The 18,995-nt window shown below is 41.3% G+C and overlaps 1 protein-coding gene across 1 annotated transcript; it reads right to left on the bottom strand.

Annotated features, from left to right (window-relative positions):
• Positions 1-866: 866 nt before the first annotated feature.
• LOC137662751 (astacin-like metalloendopeptidase) lies at positions 867-11,678 on the bottom strand. Its single transcript, XM_068399428.1, has 13 exons — positions 11,610-11,678; positions 11,353-11,377; positions 9,076-9,092; positions 8,327-8,351; positions 7,298-7,369; positions 6,150-6,284; positions 5,381-5,498; positions 4,416-4,594; positions 4,205-4,289; positions 3,695-3,822; positions 2,549-2,664; positions 1,892-2,117; positions 867-901 (listed from the first exon to the last, which is right to left on the bottom strand). Exons 1-13 carry the CDS (start codon positions 11,676-11,678, stop codon positions 867-869), a joined length of 1,230 nt encoding a protein of 409 aa, XP_068255529.1.
• Between the last annotated feature and the right edge of the window lie 7,317 nt (positions 11,679-18,995).

Raw genomic sequence — 18,995 nt, 5'->3', positions numbered from 1 at the left:
AATTTTTAAAGCGTGATTGCAGGCAAAGGCTATGAAATGAACTCTTCAGGAGCTCTGACACTCTTACAGCTCTCTGTCCTCCTTATGAGATTGCAACAGGAGAGTGTAGCTTCTCGCCTGACAAAAAATTTCTTTCCTGAAGAACTGAAGATGTGCATGAACTTTGGCAGCATTATCTAGCCCACCTCTTGTCCTGTGATAGGCTTAATCATATCTGTGGACTAAAAATGGCTTGTGGATAAACAAGCACCCTTAGCTGTCCCCTGCCTACCAGAACTGTACAAGGAAAACTGCAATAGGAAGTATGAGTCTTTTGCTGGCAATGGTTTTGTCTTGTTCATCTTTCTTGCAATTTAAGGATGTAACAGGATTGTTAAGAGAGATGTCATTTTTGGAAGCTTGAATGTTAGACTGGGAGAAGAGTCTTTATCTAAGACTGTGAAGATCATAAAATGAATTTGTAAAGTCTCTTTCAGCCAAATAACTAAACCTATGATGGTGTCAGTGGTATAATTAAGAGATACCCCTGTGGCTGAATGAAGGGGGCTAAGAAGTAAGACCACACTGATAGTGTGTATGGCTGGAAAGGACTACTGGAAAATAGAAATGGAAACTTTTTTTTTATGAAGCTTTTTATTAAATTGTTAAATAGAAAGAGGTAATAACTTAACTGTGCAGACAAAAGGAGGAGCATGACAGAGCTATAGAATTCATACATTTATATGGCTTGGGTAATAAACTTTCTCAGGAAGATGAAAACTTCGATTCTTAATAGAATTAAATTTCATACTGATCCAAGCCAGGATAAGAGCAAAGTAGGAAACACATAATTTCAATATTCACAGAATATATTCTTCTTCATTAAGTCAGTTGTGGATGCTAGGTCTTCTTTGGATCCTCACTGTAAGTGAAATGAGAGACTGTTTAGCTTTCAGAGCTCTCTGAACAAAGTGTAGAATCTCTAAAATATGCAAATGTTAAAACACGGTTTATCTGACAGCTAGGATTGTTTTATAGCTGTTGACACATCAAAGTGGCACAGGGAGTTTTCTTATTCTTCTTTCCTTCCGTAGCTACAATGGACAGAAATAGATACTATATAGAGACAATGCAAAATTCCTGTTTTGGTTTGGGTATACAGTTAAGTTACTGCATTTCAGCAGATTTATGCACACTCTGTGTGCTTGTTCTTATCCCATGGCAAATACAAGTCATATGGCATAGTTGAGCTTTCTTTCATGCTAACTAAGGCAAGATGCACTACTGTACAGTTGCTGTAGGCTACAGATATGCACACAGGCATTTCTTTATTCCAGTTGATACATGCTAACTTGGAAGCCTGTGGTAACTTAATTGTATAGTTGTGGCCTTAGTTCTTAATTAAATGGGACTGAAGAAAATGTGTTTTAGGTGGATACATTCCAGGGATCCTGACCATGGAAATACTGCCTCTCTTCTTGCCATGGGGCTGCGTGACCTGGTTCACCGTAGATCTATCATCTTGCCCTCTGAACTCTGTGATTAAAAAATGAGGAGCAATACATTTAAATACTGCATTAGGATTTATTCTCTTTCTACTGTGCTAGTAAAACTAGCAGTAACATTAAATTAGTGTTACCCTTAATGGCACATGCTTTGGAATGGCATATATCTGAGAGGCAAGGCAAACAGTGAATCAGCTGGCTAACATCACTTGTCCTGAGCGTGGCCCCATCTGCCTGAATATATAAATGGTATAAGTGTAGGACTGATCCATTATATCAAAAACAAGTTGGGAAGTGATGGCTCCTGTAGAAACCAGTTCCTCAAACAATGTTTTTCCTCTGTGAAGAGGAAGGTTGATTTGACACAGATTGTTTTTCTTTGCCGTTCTCCTTGTTCTCAGACCTACCAGATGTAAAGATGGCTTGGAAACCAGAAGCTGTATCAGCACCATCTGTGACGAACTCTACGAGCATAAGATTACTAGAAGCAACTACGACATTGGGTATCTTTGATCCACAGGTCTTGTCCATTAGAACTGCAGAGGACTTGCTGGATCCATCATAAACTTTAACATAATCACCCTGACAGCCTCTGGTTGTCTGCAGCTCAAAGGCTTGAAAGTGCAGGGAAATCTGGAAGGGAAGAGGAAACCAGCCTTTAACATACATGTATGCAACTTCTTTCATGGAGTGTCCTTTAAAACAGACAGAATCTAAGGTGCAGCCAAGCCCGAACTGGAACTGCTTAACCAGCCTTGCCTCTCATCCCTTGAAGTTTCAGGGTTCAGATCTAATGGGCCTGTAACCGAATGCTCCCATGCTCAGACTGCTTTGTCTTGATTTTGCAAACCTGAAGCCCAGCGTGTGGAGGTTCTTCAAAATCGCAAGTCTGCAGTTGTCTTTTCCCATACCTGGCTTAAGGACATGAAGTAGAGACTACTCTGAAATCTCTCTCATGGAAAAGACCTTATCTGGCAACTGGTATGCAGACAAAGTACAAAATGCCTAACATAGAAAGAAGTAAGTTCAGCCATATTTCAAGACCGCTATTAACCTGTGATTACCTTTCTGGATAGGGTTCGGATGAGCCAGACACAGTTGGTGTTATCTGAGTAATTTCTTGGGTGGTTGGCAGATCTCAGCGACCCAAACGCTGCATCGAGAATAGTACTGCAGCAACCTGAGAAAGAAACCATGTTTGCTTCAGCACCAGGCTTGCAGAAACTTCCACTCATTTACAATTACAATCTCTTCAGAATGGACTGGTCTCGATTATCTGATCTGCCACCATTCATTTCAAAGTACTGGTATGTCTTGATTAAAATGAAAAATCATGTTGTGCTAATTTTCACATAATGCACAAGTATCTGCATGAAAATGGAAAGTAGGGTAGTGCTTGGAAAAAGCATTAGCTTTTTATTGATTAGCTCCATAGTTTAGCAAGGGATCTCTTTCTGCACCACTATAAAGAGTGTGAGAGGTTTCAATTCACTGCAATTGGTGACATTATTTTCCACTGAGATGGGGAAGTCAAGTCATGTTAGAATAGTCAAGTGCAAATGTGATGTCTCTGCAATGCTTAAATTCTAAGCTTAGGAGAAGGGCTTGGGCTTTCCTCTGTGCAAGGGGTAATACTTTATTCATCATGTTTTTCCCTTTGAATAAATTTCTCTGATTGTATGGCAGAATTTCTTCTAGCAAAGGTTAAAAATAAAGAGTTAAAAATACCTACAAATTTAGAATGACAGCTTAAATGTTTGAAAACTGAACAAGGCATTGTGAAACTGTTTCCGTTCAGAGAAGCCTACAACTGTTTTGGTTTGTCTCAGGTCTTAAATACAAACTGCAATGAGGAACAGAGATGTCTGGCTCTTTGTGGGCTTTATAGTTGTCTCCTGAGCTGTAAGAAACAAATTTACTCCAGTGAAGCATACATCGTGTTATGCAGTTAGGCCAGTTGCATAGCAGCCACTTATGCCAATAGTGAATGTGTTCGGTTTAATTTGGAAGCAGAAAGCATTTTCTCGCTAATCGCAATGTGCCTCCAGCTTCACCTTTGCATTCTCTCCCAGAGTAACCCTAATGGGTACCATGAATTTAGGAGAATAGTCTCACAGTCTTTGATGAGAAACTGCTGCCTCTGCAGTGTGCCCAAACATCTCTGTGAGGGATCTGAGTAGAAAATGAAAGGATGGCTTTGAGATACTTACTGCAATTGTAAAGTTTGTTGATTTTGGCCACGTCCAAGTTGCTCAGTCCCTGCCTCTGTCCAATATGTACTGATTCATCAGGAATTGGTACAATAGTTGCTTTCCCAGTGGTATTAGTGAATGTGTATCTGCAAAAAGACATGAAAAATTACATTCTTTAAGTACAGTTACTTCTTCCAGGATTTAATGGCATGCTTTGGAGGGAGAACAAGAATTGTACACAAGTTGTTGTGACTAACAAACAGTGCTGTTCAAATAGGTTTGATTAAGATGTCCAGCAGTAAGCAGAGTCAATCTCAAGATGCCCTCCTTTGCTCCCAAGCTCAGCTGTGAATTGATCCTTAATGGAAAGCTAAAGGATAACGAATTAATCTTAGGGAGTTCTTGTCTGAACTGATTCACAGTGTTTTTCTGAGAAGGGAAAATGCTAGTTAGGAGAGAGTTATTACAGAAACTAATTCTAATGTAAGATTTGAGTTCCAACAAAAGCAATGCCATGCTGCTACTTACGGGCCATAGTGCATTACTGAGGAATAGTCATATGGAAGACCCAGGTTATTGGAGTTTTCAAATTTCTTGAAGTCTGGTCTGTCAGCTGTAATATATGATACTGTACTTAGAGTATGCTTCCTATCTACTCCATTCAGGGAAGAAGGAAGAGCTGGGAAGAGTAGGATGTATCTACATGACTTTCTACATTGAGGAGTTCAAAGGTACTTACCTGGACTGATGTACTCCCACATGATCTTTACATGTGCATCCCTGTCACTTCGAGAATGTTCATGCAAAAAGCCCAGAGCATGGTCCAGTTCATGTTGAATTATTCCTTTCCACATGCAGCCTTCTTTCATCACAGAGACAGTCTGTCCACCTCCTACTTTCCCATAGTTGGACCAGCAGCTGAGAGAGGCAATTAACACCAACAGAAGACTTATGGGATTTTTACTGTCAGGCATGCAAAGGGACAGTACTGAGAACCTTGCTTTACACACGCCTTGTGGGAGAGGAAGGATTCCTTCCTGTCCATTGTGATAGTCAGAGTCTACAGAATGGCAAAACTGACTATGATGTAGAAAACAACAAACAACATGATCATCACTAAAGCTTCCTGGAAGACCTTCATTAGCACAGAGGCTCCTGCATTCTGACTTCCTGTACACTATGACTTTAACTCCCTACAAATAACAAATTTTTTTTCCAAAATACTGAACACTGTATCAGAGCTGGAGTTAAGATAAACAGCACTTTCAAGCTAATGGGCGTTGAACAATTCTCTCAAAGAGTCTAATTCTGACCTTGGCAGACAACTGCGTGATTCAGAGAACTGTTTATTTCATAAGTTGAAATTGGTTTTGCCTGTGCAAATAAGACCCACGGCAATCTGTTGTATGTTGTTCTCAAGTATGCATTATACCACACAGAAAACATAAGCTTGGATATTCTTTCCACCTTAATGGTGCTTTCCCATGATCTGCATCACTTCAATGTCTTCAGTGAGTCCCTGATGCAACTGCTGAGTCCTTGCACTAGCAAGGTATCCAAGGAGGATACCTTGGCACTGTGATAAAACATAAAGTTTCTTCAATAAATCCATTCCTCTTTCCTCTCTAAGGTCACACATAATGAGTGTAGTGATGAATTGAAAAACAATGTAGAAATAACTTGCTAATTTATCATTCAACTCACCCATCGTCAGATTTAATGCTGAGGTAGTCACGTTCTGTCCTGCGCATAACGAAATTAATACAAGTGAGTGTTTCAAATTCTGCCATGGCATCATGAATCTCCTTTACGTGGCTCTCCTCTGCAGAAGAAAGGGTTAATTTTGGGGGTCACACAAGGACAAGAGCAGGTGCCATTAAAATCTCACATGTGCTCAAAAACAGGGTAAATGAGGGACAGAAACATTAGCCTAGGCTCGCTTTTGCTTTTCGCTCAGTAATGAATTTCATTTAAGATATTAATAGCCTGGCACAAGATCTTCTTTATCCAGCTATTTGTCCAAATGGATTCAGGTGGGAGCCTTTTTTTCTCAACTACTTGTTTTAAATTATAGTGGTGATTGTTGATGTATCTTCTGATTGGACACCTGGAGACAGCTAGCAGGAGCTATTTTACTAATGAAAAGTAGGCCATTGAAACCACACTGCAATACGCATGAACCTTATAAAGGCAGGTATTCTGGCAGGTGTAATTAGAAGGATCGATCATTCTTGTCTCTAAGAGACCAGACCCAGAACATTAAGGATGCCAACTTCTCAAGGAAATTTGATCTCTTTTCTTTTTCCTGTTTGGGTCTTAGTAATTAATTCACCTGTGCTTGCACAGCACAAGTAAATCCTTAAAATAGATTTCATCAACTGTTTGTGGGGCCACTAGAAGTAAGTTTCTACCTGAAGTTTATTGGATAAAATCCATTTAAAAACAAAAAAGAATTATGGATATTTACACCCACCATAAGTAGGATCCAAGACATAGGGAACACGAACAATTCCATCACTGGATTGGGGCCAATTGCAATGACGACAGTTGATGGCACTGCGACTTCTTCGTGGAACTATGTCACCCTCTTGCAGGTACAGAGAGCTGTCTGTGGGGAGAGAGAAAGAGCGGAAATATGTGAGCCACAGTTTGCTGGATGCTTGCTAAGCACACTTGGAAAAGTGTCACTCTCTGCTCATTCTCCTTTTCTATTTTTCCCTAAGCTTCTGCTCCTGGCTAGCATGAGAAATGGACTATTGGGCTAGATGGACATTATCTGCTTCCCTACCTTTGCTGCTGTGTCCTTAGCTAAGAGGAGAGGTGGGAAACTCCAACTCTGTTGGATGGAATTGAGACAAGTAGGAAATTACTGAAAGCAGTTGCAATAGTGAGAGGGATGTTGTACTTTTGTATTATTTCATCATCCATCATGTGACACTGAATGAATGGCATCAAATATCTGCCCAAGAAGGGTGCTGGGAAAAGGCAGGAGGTGCAAATAAGGAAACCCAAGAGGACAGGCAAACCAAAAAGAGAAGTGAATGTTGTGTAAAGAAAACTGTAGGAACGTTTGGTGTGCATTTCTACAGACAGTAGTAAAGCTTCTTGAATGAATACTGAAGGGGAAAATGCGAGAAAGGCAAGCTGATAGAATGGGGAATGTTTGGAAGAATCAAGGAAGAGGAGTTCTGGAGCATGGAACTGACCATAGTTTATCCAGGAGTCTGAACTACAAAGCTATATGATGACTGAATGCAAGCAATGCTTGCACTCAAGAAAAAGATAGTTAAATAATAAAGCATCCAAATATCTAAGTTCTCTTTTTATGTCCAAAGAATGACAAAGATGTTGAGAGCTAAAGCTGAAGAAGCTGCCTAGATAGTTCAGTTGCTTCCACACCCGGTATCATCTTCAGAATTGACACTATAGATTTGAGATGCCATGGGGCTTCAGCAGACCACACAGTAGTCCTAGTGGCCTGTCTCTGGGCATCTCTTACATGATGGTGTGTAAGATGGGAAAAATATTTGCGCAGATTTTGGTAAGACTTTGTATCTCCCACATCACTACCAAAAAGCAACAAAGAAAGACCCATTATAAGCAGAGCTTTGGTGGTATTACCTTTGTTAATGTTCAGAATTCTATTAAAAATAACTTCATCCTTGGAGTCAGCCTGTGTAGGCAATGGAGGTTCTGCACAGAAACACAAGAGTATCACTTTCTCATTCCCAGGGAAAATATGAATCCTGATTTTTAACCTGATGAGTTTCCAGGAGGTCACTTAGATTGGGTCCTAATTACAGTGATGCGTGTAAAACTTACAAAGCCTATTTAAGGACTGGTATAGTGTTCTGACATGTAGGTATTTGCTCAGTGACACAATCTTGTGAACCTCTCAGTTGTGGCTATTTTGGCATTAATCCAGTCCCAAGAGCCATTCTCTTTCAATCTTCCTTCTCTCCCCTCTTTTTTTCCCCCTAGCCATCACATTTTAAGGTCTGGACCTTTGGCTCTTGTAAATCTATATTGTCCTGCTCAAGTGGCCAGCTGGCAGCATGGCTCCCTCTGTGCACTCAGACAGCACAGTTTTCCTTCTGCATACACAGTTCACACTCAAACCCCCAACATGAGACACCAGGAGCAAAAAAGGATGGAAAGCAGTCCTGCTGCTTGCGGCTGGACATGCTGACCTCTTGAAAAACCGTTGAAACCAATTAAATCAGAACTGCATTCCTATTCCATGGGTCGGACTGATGTCCCCAGCTAAGCCCAGCATCAGGGACTCCTAGGCCTGATTCCAAGTAGAATCAGCCGACTCTGAGCATTATGCAATAAGTCTTGACATTAATGAAAAGCACAAGCACATGGCCTTTGTGCTTTCTGGAACCTTTAGAAGTGACTTAAGTCAGGACATTATCTAAGCAGAGCTATTTTTAGCAAAAGAAACAGCTGAGGTTTTTAGCAAGGCCAAGCAATTGGCCAAAATCAAGAGACTCTGCTTTGCATGAAATATTATGGTGAGTGCATTCACTTCAGATTTCTTCCTTAAGATTAATTTGTGTTAAGCATGTGTTATTTTCTGGAGTAACTGGGTAGCTAACAATCAGTATATCCTATCAAATACTTACATTTAGATGGAATAATACATACCGTATATATCCTCTTGTGTAGTACCCTGCAAGAATTATGCATTAGTATTATCTCACACTTTATATTATAACATATATATTAAATAACATATCATGCAAAGGATCGAAAGTGTCCAGGCTACATTGAAAGTATCTTTCAGCAGTGCAGTCTTGAGCTTTTATATACTGTGCCATGTTTAAAGAAGTACAGAAGTGTGGTAGATATTCTTCTTCGATATCTTGGCAAATATGGATATCATATAGGGAATCAGCATAGGAGACTCATGAAATGCAATCTGAAGTGTGGAGTAAGTTTCAGATCTTCCAGCTTTATTTATGTCCCTGCTAGTAGGAGTGCAAGGTTGATGAAATTGCCAGTTAAGTCCTCTCACTATCACCTCATAGCACAGCAGTGAAAGGCCGTGGTACGTATTGCTTCTAGGGAACTGTGGGGCTGGTACTCAGCTGTGGGGGTCATGTCTGTAGCGAAACAGATCGCCATGCTTCCCTTGCTTTGTATAAATAAAAAGCAAGTTTGAGTTTTCTCTATTACCCCAGAGAAGGCAAAAGCTTCCTGGGATGTGGGCTATATCTGGGCATTATGGAGCAATAAATGGAATAGGGGTGGAAACTGCTCACTGTGTTACACTGTTGATCTGAGAAGACTTTCCTGCACAGATGGAGATATGGGTGGAGTACATGAGTCTTGACCTCACTTTCCACAATGCTGAACCCCAAAGTGACCAAAAGAGCTGATTTAGCTGTCCTTACCTCAGTAGGTTCTGTTGCTGCAAAAAGCAAGAAAGAAAAAGACAAGAAAAAGGGCCAAATTAGTTTCTGAATGCAACTTCACAGTGTTCAGTAGCATGGGCCTCCTCAGCCATGGGAATGACTTTGGCAGGTCCCTTTCCTTGGAGGGGAATGGGTTGCACTGACTGATGCATAGGCACAGAAATTAAATTGATGTTTAGATGAACAGCTATGAAAATTCCTAGTAGATCGTGCTGAGGGACAGAATCCTGGTCATTTACCATCTAAGAATCAGCAAAGCATTTTATCAGCTTTAGTGTGGAAAATGACAAAGGAAACTAGGGACAAAAATATGCTTTGTCCCTAGATTTCACTGAAACAGGTGCAGGCCAACCAGCTCAACTATCCTCTCTGGTTACATAGTGTCAAAGAGTAAAGTTATAAAATGGGATGAAAGCTATAATTTAGCATGGGGCAAATAATCTCAGCTTCAGTATGTACCTGACAGCAGCATGGAACCATTCTGTGTCCTAACGTGTCTTTCTAGTGTGACGTCTTTTAATTTCTACCAAATGTCGGTTTCTAGATACAAACATGGAAGTGAAAATCTGATCTGATATATACATTTCTGAGCAGAAGCATTATTGTTATAACATCATAAAAGTTTAGAAATTGCAAGGACCTCAGAGGTCATCCAGTTGTTCTGTTTTCCCTAAGGCAGAAACAGTTTTATCTATGTTATTCTTGACCACAGTTTGTTTGACCTGTTCTTAAGTATGATGGATATGCCACAAGCTTCTCTGGCAATCTCTTCCATTTTGCCAATAATTGCACTCTTCCTTGTCAACATTTAAAGCCATTATTTTTTCCTATCCAACACTGACACAGAGAACACTTATGCAAATAGTTCTTATTTCTAAGCTTATCTGTGTTCCTTATCTTTTTTACTATGTTTTTTCATTAGAAGATGTGTCAAGCTCTGTCACACCTTGCAGCACCTTTCCCTTTACACAGTGGTTATTGCTCAAATGTACTGAGGGGACTTCCTCCTATTCAGCGTCTATCTAGAACTTGCAACAGAATTGCTTTTATTGAGCCAAAAAGTCTTCAGTCTGTCTTTCCAGACTGTTACTTCAGTTACATGGCAATGAAAGTCCACTGTTATGATGGTGGTTTATTATAGAAAAGCTCAGTCAGTTCCCACCAGCTGCTTCAGAGAGAATGCCATGGGGCATCTAAAAAAATTCTGCAGGAAATCATTGAGATGGATTGACCAAATTCAGAATTCATGCACCCAAGAGGCAATAGATTAATTGACTAGTCAAAGAACTGGAAATTAGGCTCCACATTCCTAGGCACATAAAGCCTGCAATCCCTTTTTAAAATCCAAACAAGACATGTCCTTGATCAATGAATGTGTGGTGTGATACAGCTTTCAAAATAATACAGTTTACTTTTTCCCTGCACTGCAAATACTAAAAGATGTCTCAAAGGCACAAAAAGCAGAAACAATGGTAAATTAAAACTCATTGTATGTGGTTGTCCCAGTAACCGTGCAACTTTGAGTCCCAGCAGCTGACTACTTTGAACTCGAGCAAGCATGTCCCTCAGCCAGCTCCAAATATACTGAGCAGTAATTTTATAACATCCCTTTGCTTCCATGCCATAAATGACAGCTCAAAAGAAGAACTGATCAGTTTGCATTAGACGCTTACTTGCTCTGACTGTGTCAAGCAAATTTTTCCGAGGCCTCTTCTTCTCACAACACATCACCCCCGACCTGGCAGTTTCTTGCTGTATTTAAAGTCTACCTACAGATTTATTTCCATTGACCTTCTCTGGAGATCTGCAATGACCTCTTTCTATTCTGTGAGTTGACAAAAGCTGCTCAGCTAAGCCTGTAGTATTTGTTTTCTATCTCAGCACAAAGCAAAGCTTTCTCTGATGCCTGACATCCCTTTCTCTTACTGCTGCACCAAGGTAGGCAAGGAGGCAAACGAATAGCAGTCTTTTCGTAACACTCAACTTAATGCAAAGGTATCAAAATGTCTTATTAAAATCTGTGCCTGTGAAAGCACAACAAATGATACCCCAAAAGTATGTGTAAAGCACATCTATGTGAAAACACATCTGCATTCAGCCCAATAACAAATTAGGAAACATTGCCTTATTCAAAAGGCCTGAAAGTCAGTGCTTTCACATGCTCTAAAGCCAAGTCACTCACACATCAATAAAGTGTGTGACACACAGTCAAGAATTAACAGTTGTCTTTAAATATACAGTATAAATCCTACTTACTTGTTGTGCTGTTTCCATAGTTCTCCTGCAAAACCAATAGGTAAGAGGCATTATTCTTCCATAGCTCATAAATGCAGCAACAATAGCATCAAAATCAGGCCAAAGGGAGGAATAAAATTGTTAGATTGGCTTTATATATTATTATATTACTAATATTTTTCTTGCAGGAAGTTTATCAAAATGGGTCTCCGCAGCTTCACTCCAGGAAGAACAGGTCAATTAGAAGACAGAGCACGGTTGCATGGAACTGCTCTCACCTGGATAGGGAAGCCCAGGGTAGTGTGAAGCAGAAATGCAGTGAAGACTGCCAACATCTTCAAATCCATTCTCCAGTCCTGACAGACCACCGTTGTGTGTCCTTATCTCTGCCCCTTCAGGAGCGCTGCCACTAGATATACCAGCAGAGCCTGCTCTGTCAGGGCTGAAAAAAACTGCCCTAGCCAATGGGGATCCTACCAGGAAGCAAACTTCTTTTGCAGCCTCAACAGCCAATTTAGCCTCTGGGCATCTCCCTGTGCTGTTCTGTTGCTGTCACTGTGATCTATAGCATCCCTTGTCTTCATGCTGTCATTCATGCCTCTCTCTAGAGCTGGATCAGCCTCATGCTTGTGCTGCCATGCACTTCCTCTGTTTCTTGGAGGATCTTTCCTTAAGTGTTCATTTTGACTGATACCGCTCAGAAAGCCCTTGTTCCTGGATAACTTTCCAGAGTACTGTATTATTGGGATTTCAAATGATAGGTGACTTCTATGAAAGCATAAAAGGCAATGACAGTATTGTGATGCTTTGGAACATACAACACATCACTACTCAGTGAGGTCATATCTGTGTCTTCCCTGAGAAGATATCCTTCATCTTCTCAGCTTATGGTTCTATAAGCAGAATTTCTGTTTCCTCTTCTGTGTTTCCTGATGTTTCCTACCATCAGGACCATTTTCTGTGTTCCATGATTTCTGGTAGTCTGACAGTTGTAGGTATGCTCATGAGCTTTGTGACCAGCAGTTAGAGAGGGGAAAAAAGACAGCAGCAGCATAAGCAGCACTTACTTATTTTGAGAATGATTAACAGATCTACTGCTTGCTGGAGTGCACTTGTCCAGAAGTGGACGTAGGAAGCGGTGAGCAGACTTAGCAAGAAATGCTCGTAGGAGGTAAACCAGCAACCACTGAGCCTCTTGTCGCAGCAACCGCTTGTTGCAACCTCTTCTCTCAGCAAAGCTCAACTTGACGAACCATTTGCTGAAGGTGCTGTAGCTAGGGAATTGTCTGGTCTCTGACACACATTTGTTTTGTGTCAGAGTACATTTTCCATGCATGGAGAAGGAAACCGTATTACACAATGTACAGATTCTGTCTCTAGACCACGCCAGTGCTCAGGTACCCTCAGAGTAAGTTTTAAACTGACTCACACTGTTACTCCTTCTTTCTGTATTGAATAAGATGTTCTAAAAGTTATCTGTGATGGTGAATGAATCAAGAAGCAGCAGAGGGCTTTTCAGTTATTTATCTCCAAATCATACCCAGTCAAGGCTAGGAGTTACATGGTAATGTAATCTGAATTGCATTGGTGGGGATTACTGTTCATTTTAGTGGAGGAAAGTTCATGGTCACACATTGCTGACTATTTTAGGAAAGTCTGGGCTGACAAAGTCCAGGGATAAACTTTCATCACCCCCACAGGGAGGCAGCACAGGCGAATACTACTTTTCCCTTTCTTTCCCTCCACCCTGGCTGAAGTAAGGTATGCCCTAGGCACCAGATAGTAAAAAGCAGAGTAGTGCTCGGTCCTTGCGACCATGAAAGAACAAAGATCAAGCTGGCATTGTCAGCATGCTAATCTTGCTGACACAGGCAGTTTGTGTGTCCTCTGTGTGCACAAACGTTTGCACTAAGCAATGGTAAGTGTCTTTCTTCATAGTTGTTTTTCATATGGATGAAAATCTTCCTTGTGCTGAAGCAAAGTTGCGCAGCTCTGGTCTGCAGCCCTAGAGTGGTTCTCCAGGTTTCTCACTCAATACAAGAGCAAAGCAAATGTCCGTGATGCCAGATGCCTTGGTATGCCAAAACCATACCAAAAAGACACTGCAGAATGGGGCTTGCATATAATCTGCTTCCATTAGAGTTTAGGGGAAAAAAAAGGAAAGGTCAGACTGCTCCCAGGGAAAACCAGTCCAGGAGCAAAAGGAGGGATCAGAGATGGTGAGGGAATAAAACAAAGTCAAAAAGCAAGTCAGGAAGGTTGGTAACCTTGGTATTTTTGTAGCATGTTTTGGGAAAATACTACAGCCTTCTGAGTGACTGATTAACTGCTTGTGCTCAGGAAAGAATGAGGGAACTGGCCTGGCAAAAAAGGATGCTGCACATTTTATGCTGGACATGCTAACATGCTGACACACTAAGCTGTTCATGAGACAGATTGCTGCATGCCACTTTTTCTGTGTGCTAACACTAGTGATAACAAGGGGGAGATTGCTGTTATGATCAAGAATGTAGCTGTAAATGCTACAGCTGGCAAAGTACACACAACAGAGCGAGAGGGAGTGCTGACACTCATGCGTGCTGCCTGTCCTCAAGATCCTACCAGCTTTGGTTTGTGCCTGATATTTAGATTCAATATTTGGTAGTTTTCCTAAGTGTGGTATTCATGGGGGAGGAATTGTCAGCAGTCCTCTTTTCACTAATCAAAAAATTACCTAATTCTTTGAGATATTGCAAAAATGGGACATGGTTTTACCAGATGCAGTAAAGCTGGTACCTCTAGCAGAAAAAGTGCCACAGAAATTGTCTTAGACCTTTAGGAACCAAACAAGGGCTTAGCACAGAGAAGCTGTCTTTGCATGTATAGAAGAAAAGCATGTGGGAAATTTTGTCAGACTTGAGTTCTCCTGTCTGTATATCCCAGTTTACGGTGGACAGTAGGGACCACACAGATTTTGCAGATGTGAACAATGATTGGTAGGTGTCCAAGACCAACAACAAAATGTCAAGAATTACTTGGACAGTGTCATAGTCTGCAAGAAGTCTGTCAGCAAAAAGAGCACTGCTCCTGAAAGACCACTACAAAACTTGGAGTTATGCCTGAGGACCTACGCTAATTTGCAGAGAACTTTATGCGTAACCAAGAAAAGACTTTACAGACGTACCAATGAAAAAATGTATTTTCTCTTCTGTTGCATATAGGAGTTCACTGTAAAATATACATAGCCAAAATCAAAACAGCAGATGTATGAAAGTCACAACACTTCTGTAGACATCTTTCAGATTTTGCTCGGTTGTATGTCAGTCATACTTGTTACACAATTATTATTCTCTTTGGAGTGTTTAATTGTAAGCAGCTCCCAAAATATAACGTAAACCACCAAGACCTAGTTACAAAAAAGAAATAAAGTGTCTGTTATGGCTAACTACTAAACTCTATAACTACTAGCTACTAATTGCTGTGTAGTAAAATGCAGGAAAAAATAACTCTTGGAAATAAGGAAATAGACACATTTATGCTGAACAGCTTATGGAAGTTATGTGGTAGCTACCATACCTCATTCATGGTAAGATATGAACAAATCTTAAAGGTTTAAAAACATCTGGCTTTACCAAAACCAACCATTGAAACAATGGTATGGTCCACAACACGTAACTGAAATTGCTGTGGATTGGCATCACATAAATAAACGCCACACAATTACATTTGCAGTCTGAGGTTAATGACAAGTCTGAACCAGGAATATATTATTTTAGACAGAACTGCTCAATATGATTTCTCAGGAATATCTGCTTTGTGGGGTATTTCAGTATTTTGGCTCACTTTAATTTGGAAGAGGAATTCTGATTTCAGCTCAGCTATGGACTCTTTCATTCTGAACCCCAGTCCTCTGGCCAGGAAATCTGCTCCCGTGCACTTCTTCCAGCTCCATGCTTTTTAGTCTCCCTCTCACTAATTCTAGGTGTCGTAACACTCTATCACCGAGTTTGCTTCCTTTTCTGTGGTGTCTTTATTATCAGATACTTTTCAGATACAAATCAATACTCACACAAGCTTTTTCTATGCTAGCTTAAAGGACTTTCAGCCCTTCAGTCTTTCTTATAATTCAACTCTTCTTGGTTCTACAATCACGTTTTAATTCCTTCCAAATTGCCCATACCCTTTGGTAATGCAGTGATTAGGAGTGGATAAGTTCAGTTGAATTCATGTCAGCCAGTACCGCACTTTGCTGGTAGAGACTATTATTGAAGCGCTGGCAGCTTCTGAGAGTTTCATAGGTAACCAGCATAGATTTCAAGTCCCTGTATAAAAGACTGACATGTGTCTTAAAAGACAGCTCTAGATAAGGCAAAATGCAGTTAGAAGATGTTTTCCCACATCTGAGAGCATACTTGTTGAATCAATAGATCTACTTGTCCTTCGTGTCCCTCTCCACACTTCTTTGGATCCTACCTGGCAGAGAAGACCTGGAGTTGCTCGACATGATTCCTATTCCACTTTCAGTTGTGCTTCCAGTTTCTGAGAGGCTTCTGAGGGACTCCCATGTCCTTACTAACACCATCTGTAGCAATGAATCTGCATGGTCTGCAGATTCCTTAGCAGAGCACTTACACATCCTCCATGATATTAATGACTAGCTGCAGCCATAGTCCTAGCCCTGGTGGTGTTTCTGTGAGAGAACTCAAACCTAAATGATGAACATTGGCTTGCTATTGCTTAGTCACTTTTCTATTCAAGGAGCCAAACACGAAACTTTGATCTTCGGTTTGTCATCAGAAGAAGAGCAACAATGAAGAAAAAGATTTTTTTTTTTGTGATGGATTGTTCTTTACAAAAGAAAAATATTCAATTAGAAAAAAAAAACAACAAAATTAGTAAAGAAACAAATTGTGAAAGTCAAAACATTGTAACTTCTAAAATAAATGTTGAAGCAAAATTGATTTTCATTTCAATGCCAAATTTAGCAAAACATAATTTAGCAATTAAACTAGCACTTGTAATGACGTATGATCCAATGATTATTTGGGCTGAGGGAGGGGAATGGAAGTGATGAAACTAGAACTTTAATTTGGACAGCTCTAGTAATGAACTTCTGATTGTCTTGAAAAAAATAACAAATTCCTTTCTTTTATCAGGAGAGGCCATCTGATTTGTCTGCTGCCCTTAGGTGAAGAATGGATGGATCAAAGGTTTTACACGATGTTTCCAGCCTGCAGAACAATGTCATGCTGATTGCAAAGGAATCTGTGTGGTGGGGTAAGGTGCGAGCTGTTGGAGCGGTGCCTGGGGTTATCTTTGGTCTCTCTGCCCTCTGAGAGGAGAAATGCCATCACACGGTGCTGCCCCAGCTGCACACGTATAGCACTGGGGAAGTCTCCTGTCTGCATCTCCTTGTGACAGATTGTGCAATGCCAGCCAGCTCCCCTGCTTGGTTTCATCTTCTGTGAGAAAGGGTCTCCTCTTACCAACGGCTTGCTTTTGGTCATATTAACTGTGCCATGAAACTTACCTTTGTGAACACTTGTTTGGCGATTTAACTAAGGGAATCGAAACATCGTCTCATGTCTGCTTCTCAGATGAGTGCATGGGAGCTGCCTGTGTGTGCTGTAAGTGAAAAGCAGCACATCTCTGCCTTTACTGTACACAGATCTGCCTGATAGAGTCCATTGGTAATCCTAGTCATTGTCTCTCACCCTGGAACAAATAAGCTCCCGTATGCTGTCATCACCATCAGCTAGCCCGCACCTCACTGACTTTTTTTTTGCTTTGTACCTCAGAAAGGCTGTCTGTACTGCCTATCTCAATACATTTGCTTGTTATTCACTTACTGGCTTCCCAGCACTCCTCTCTGCAGGATTTCTGAATATTTCAATGGGGGTCTTGAGAAGACAGTTTTAGTCTTACTGTGTTTTTCTGAATGCCAATTCCCTGCACAATGTGAGCCTTGCCGTGAATTACACCCATTTTCCAGGTTAGCGTATAGCTTTGCTTCCTCTTCTGGAAGGATAATTTGTAGTAATGTCCTCTCATGCCTCCTGGGCAGGTGAGTTTGGACACCTTCCCCTGCTACTTCTGACTTTATCTGGACCCACGGAAAAGTACTTTAGGAAAAGTTAAAGCACAGCCCTTGCAGCCCCTGTCTTGTTTTACGAGAGCTGCTATCTGGGCAGACAGTAGTGACTAAATATTGACATTGGAAAGATCGCCTGATAATAAACTTTAAACTATTAAATAACAAAGAATCTGCTTGTTGCTCCCAGAGTCTTTTGCCAAATAGAATATTTGCCTCCAAAGAAGAAACCATTGATCTTTGACAGCTTTGACCACCATAACTAATGCAACGTGGGTTCCTGGACACAGCAGGACAGCCAGCAAGTTTGTTTTGCTCGTCTGTTGTGAGCATGTTAGGAAAACCCAGTGGGTCTCAGACAGCCAGACTGGGGGGCACGGGCTGGCCTGAGGGCCAGGGGGTCTGGGCTAGACCAGCAGGGCCTGCCACCCCGTTGGGTCAGACAGGTGCTGCAGCAGTGCTGGGGACAACGAGTGTCTGGACTAGCAGGTTTGTTGCAAGGGAGGCTGGAGGAGCGCTGGCTGAGCTGCAGCGTGTAGGGCAAGAAAGGTGGGAGGCCAAAGGCTTCCCTGCCCTGTGCTGGCAGAGAGTCCCTGGGGTGGTTTGTGCAGCGCAGCTTTGGCCTGGGCTAACCACCCCGTCACCTCTCATTGCTGCAGTTTAGCTTTTGTAAGGAAATAATTCACATTTTAAAATCTACAACTACAACTCAAGATTTAACTGTGTCATCTGTCACAGGAAAACCCCTCTTCATCCTCTCTCAGTTTCTGAGGGCTGCCCATGCCTCAAGGAGCAGAAAATTGCCTCTTTCTTTGTGCCGTGCTAGAGCTCCTGCTATCAGCACGTATAAATGCGCCATAAATCATTATGGATTTACCCTTCCAGCACTCCCGTCTGGAAAGGAAATAAAATTTTTTCCTCATTTCGCAGGAGGAGTTGAATGCATAGACACGTGCACACACCCCTGTCCCCATCCCACTACTGATTTGCTCCAGGTCACCCAGGAATTGCAGGATTTTCCACCACGGGGCCTGGAAGGATCCCAGAAGAGATGGGTGCCAGTCTGGTGCCTTCACCATTCCCTTGGGGAAGAGGGGACCTAACAAAGAACAGAGTATGGCTGCTACCTGACCCGTGAGGGATCTATCCCTGACGCTTCCCAGAGGAGCTGTGGCTACAATAACCTTAGCTTACAGCTGTGATTAAAGAAAAAGCTTCCAAAGGGGACTCTCTTTTCCACTCATCTGCAGTGACTCTGCCATTAGTTATTGAACACATTAAAGGGACTTTGCCACATTACTTATGATTATAATTTTTCAAGCACTTACCAGTGTTCTCTCTGTTGCTCGATGAACACATCCCTCTCCTTAGAGAACTTGCAGTTGAAATAAATTAGAGAAGCTGCCTTGAGATCTTCTGCTGGAGAGAAAAGCCTAGCTATGTTTTCGTATTTCATTTATTTTAGGTTTATGTAATTAGCTGATAGAAGTACATATGGCCAAATTTTAATCTGAGGGCTTTTAAGTCTAGCCTTTTGGCTTCAGATTCATCTTTGCTGTAGTTTCAGTTCTCCTCAGTGGACTCAGCTCTGGCT

The sequence above is a fragment of the Nyctibius grandis genome, chromosome 4, assembly GCF_013368605.1.
Source record: "Nyctibius grandis isolate bNycGra1 chromosome 4, bNycGra1.pri, whole genome shotgun sequence".
In the NCBI taxonomy this organism is placed as follows: Eukaryota; Metazoa; Chordata; class Aves; order Nyctibiiformes; family Nyctibiidae; genus Nyctibius; species Nyctibius grandis.
Note: the sequence above shows the minus strand (reverse complement) of the source record. Positions and strands in the feature narration are given on the sequence as shown.

Bases quoted from the DNA above. Each gene is read 5' to 3' on its own strand.
- LOC137662751 (XM_068399428.1), bottom strand. From the start codon at position 11,678: ATGGATTTGAAGATGTTGGCAGTCTTCACTGCATTTCTGCTTCACACT. The intron at 2,118-2,548 runs GTAATCACAGGT...CTTCCCTTCCAG, and splicing joins TCCGAACCCTATCCAGAAAG to ATTTCCCTGCACTTTCAAGC. The intron at 902-1,891 runs GTAGGTCTGAGA...TTTCACTTACAG, and splicing joins CCAAGCCATCTTTACATCTG to TGAGGATCCAAAGAAGACCT.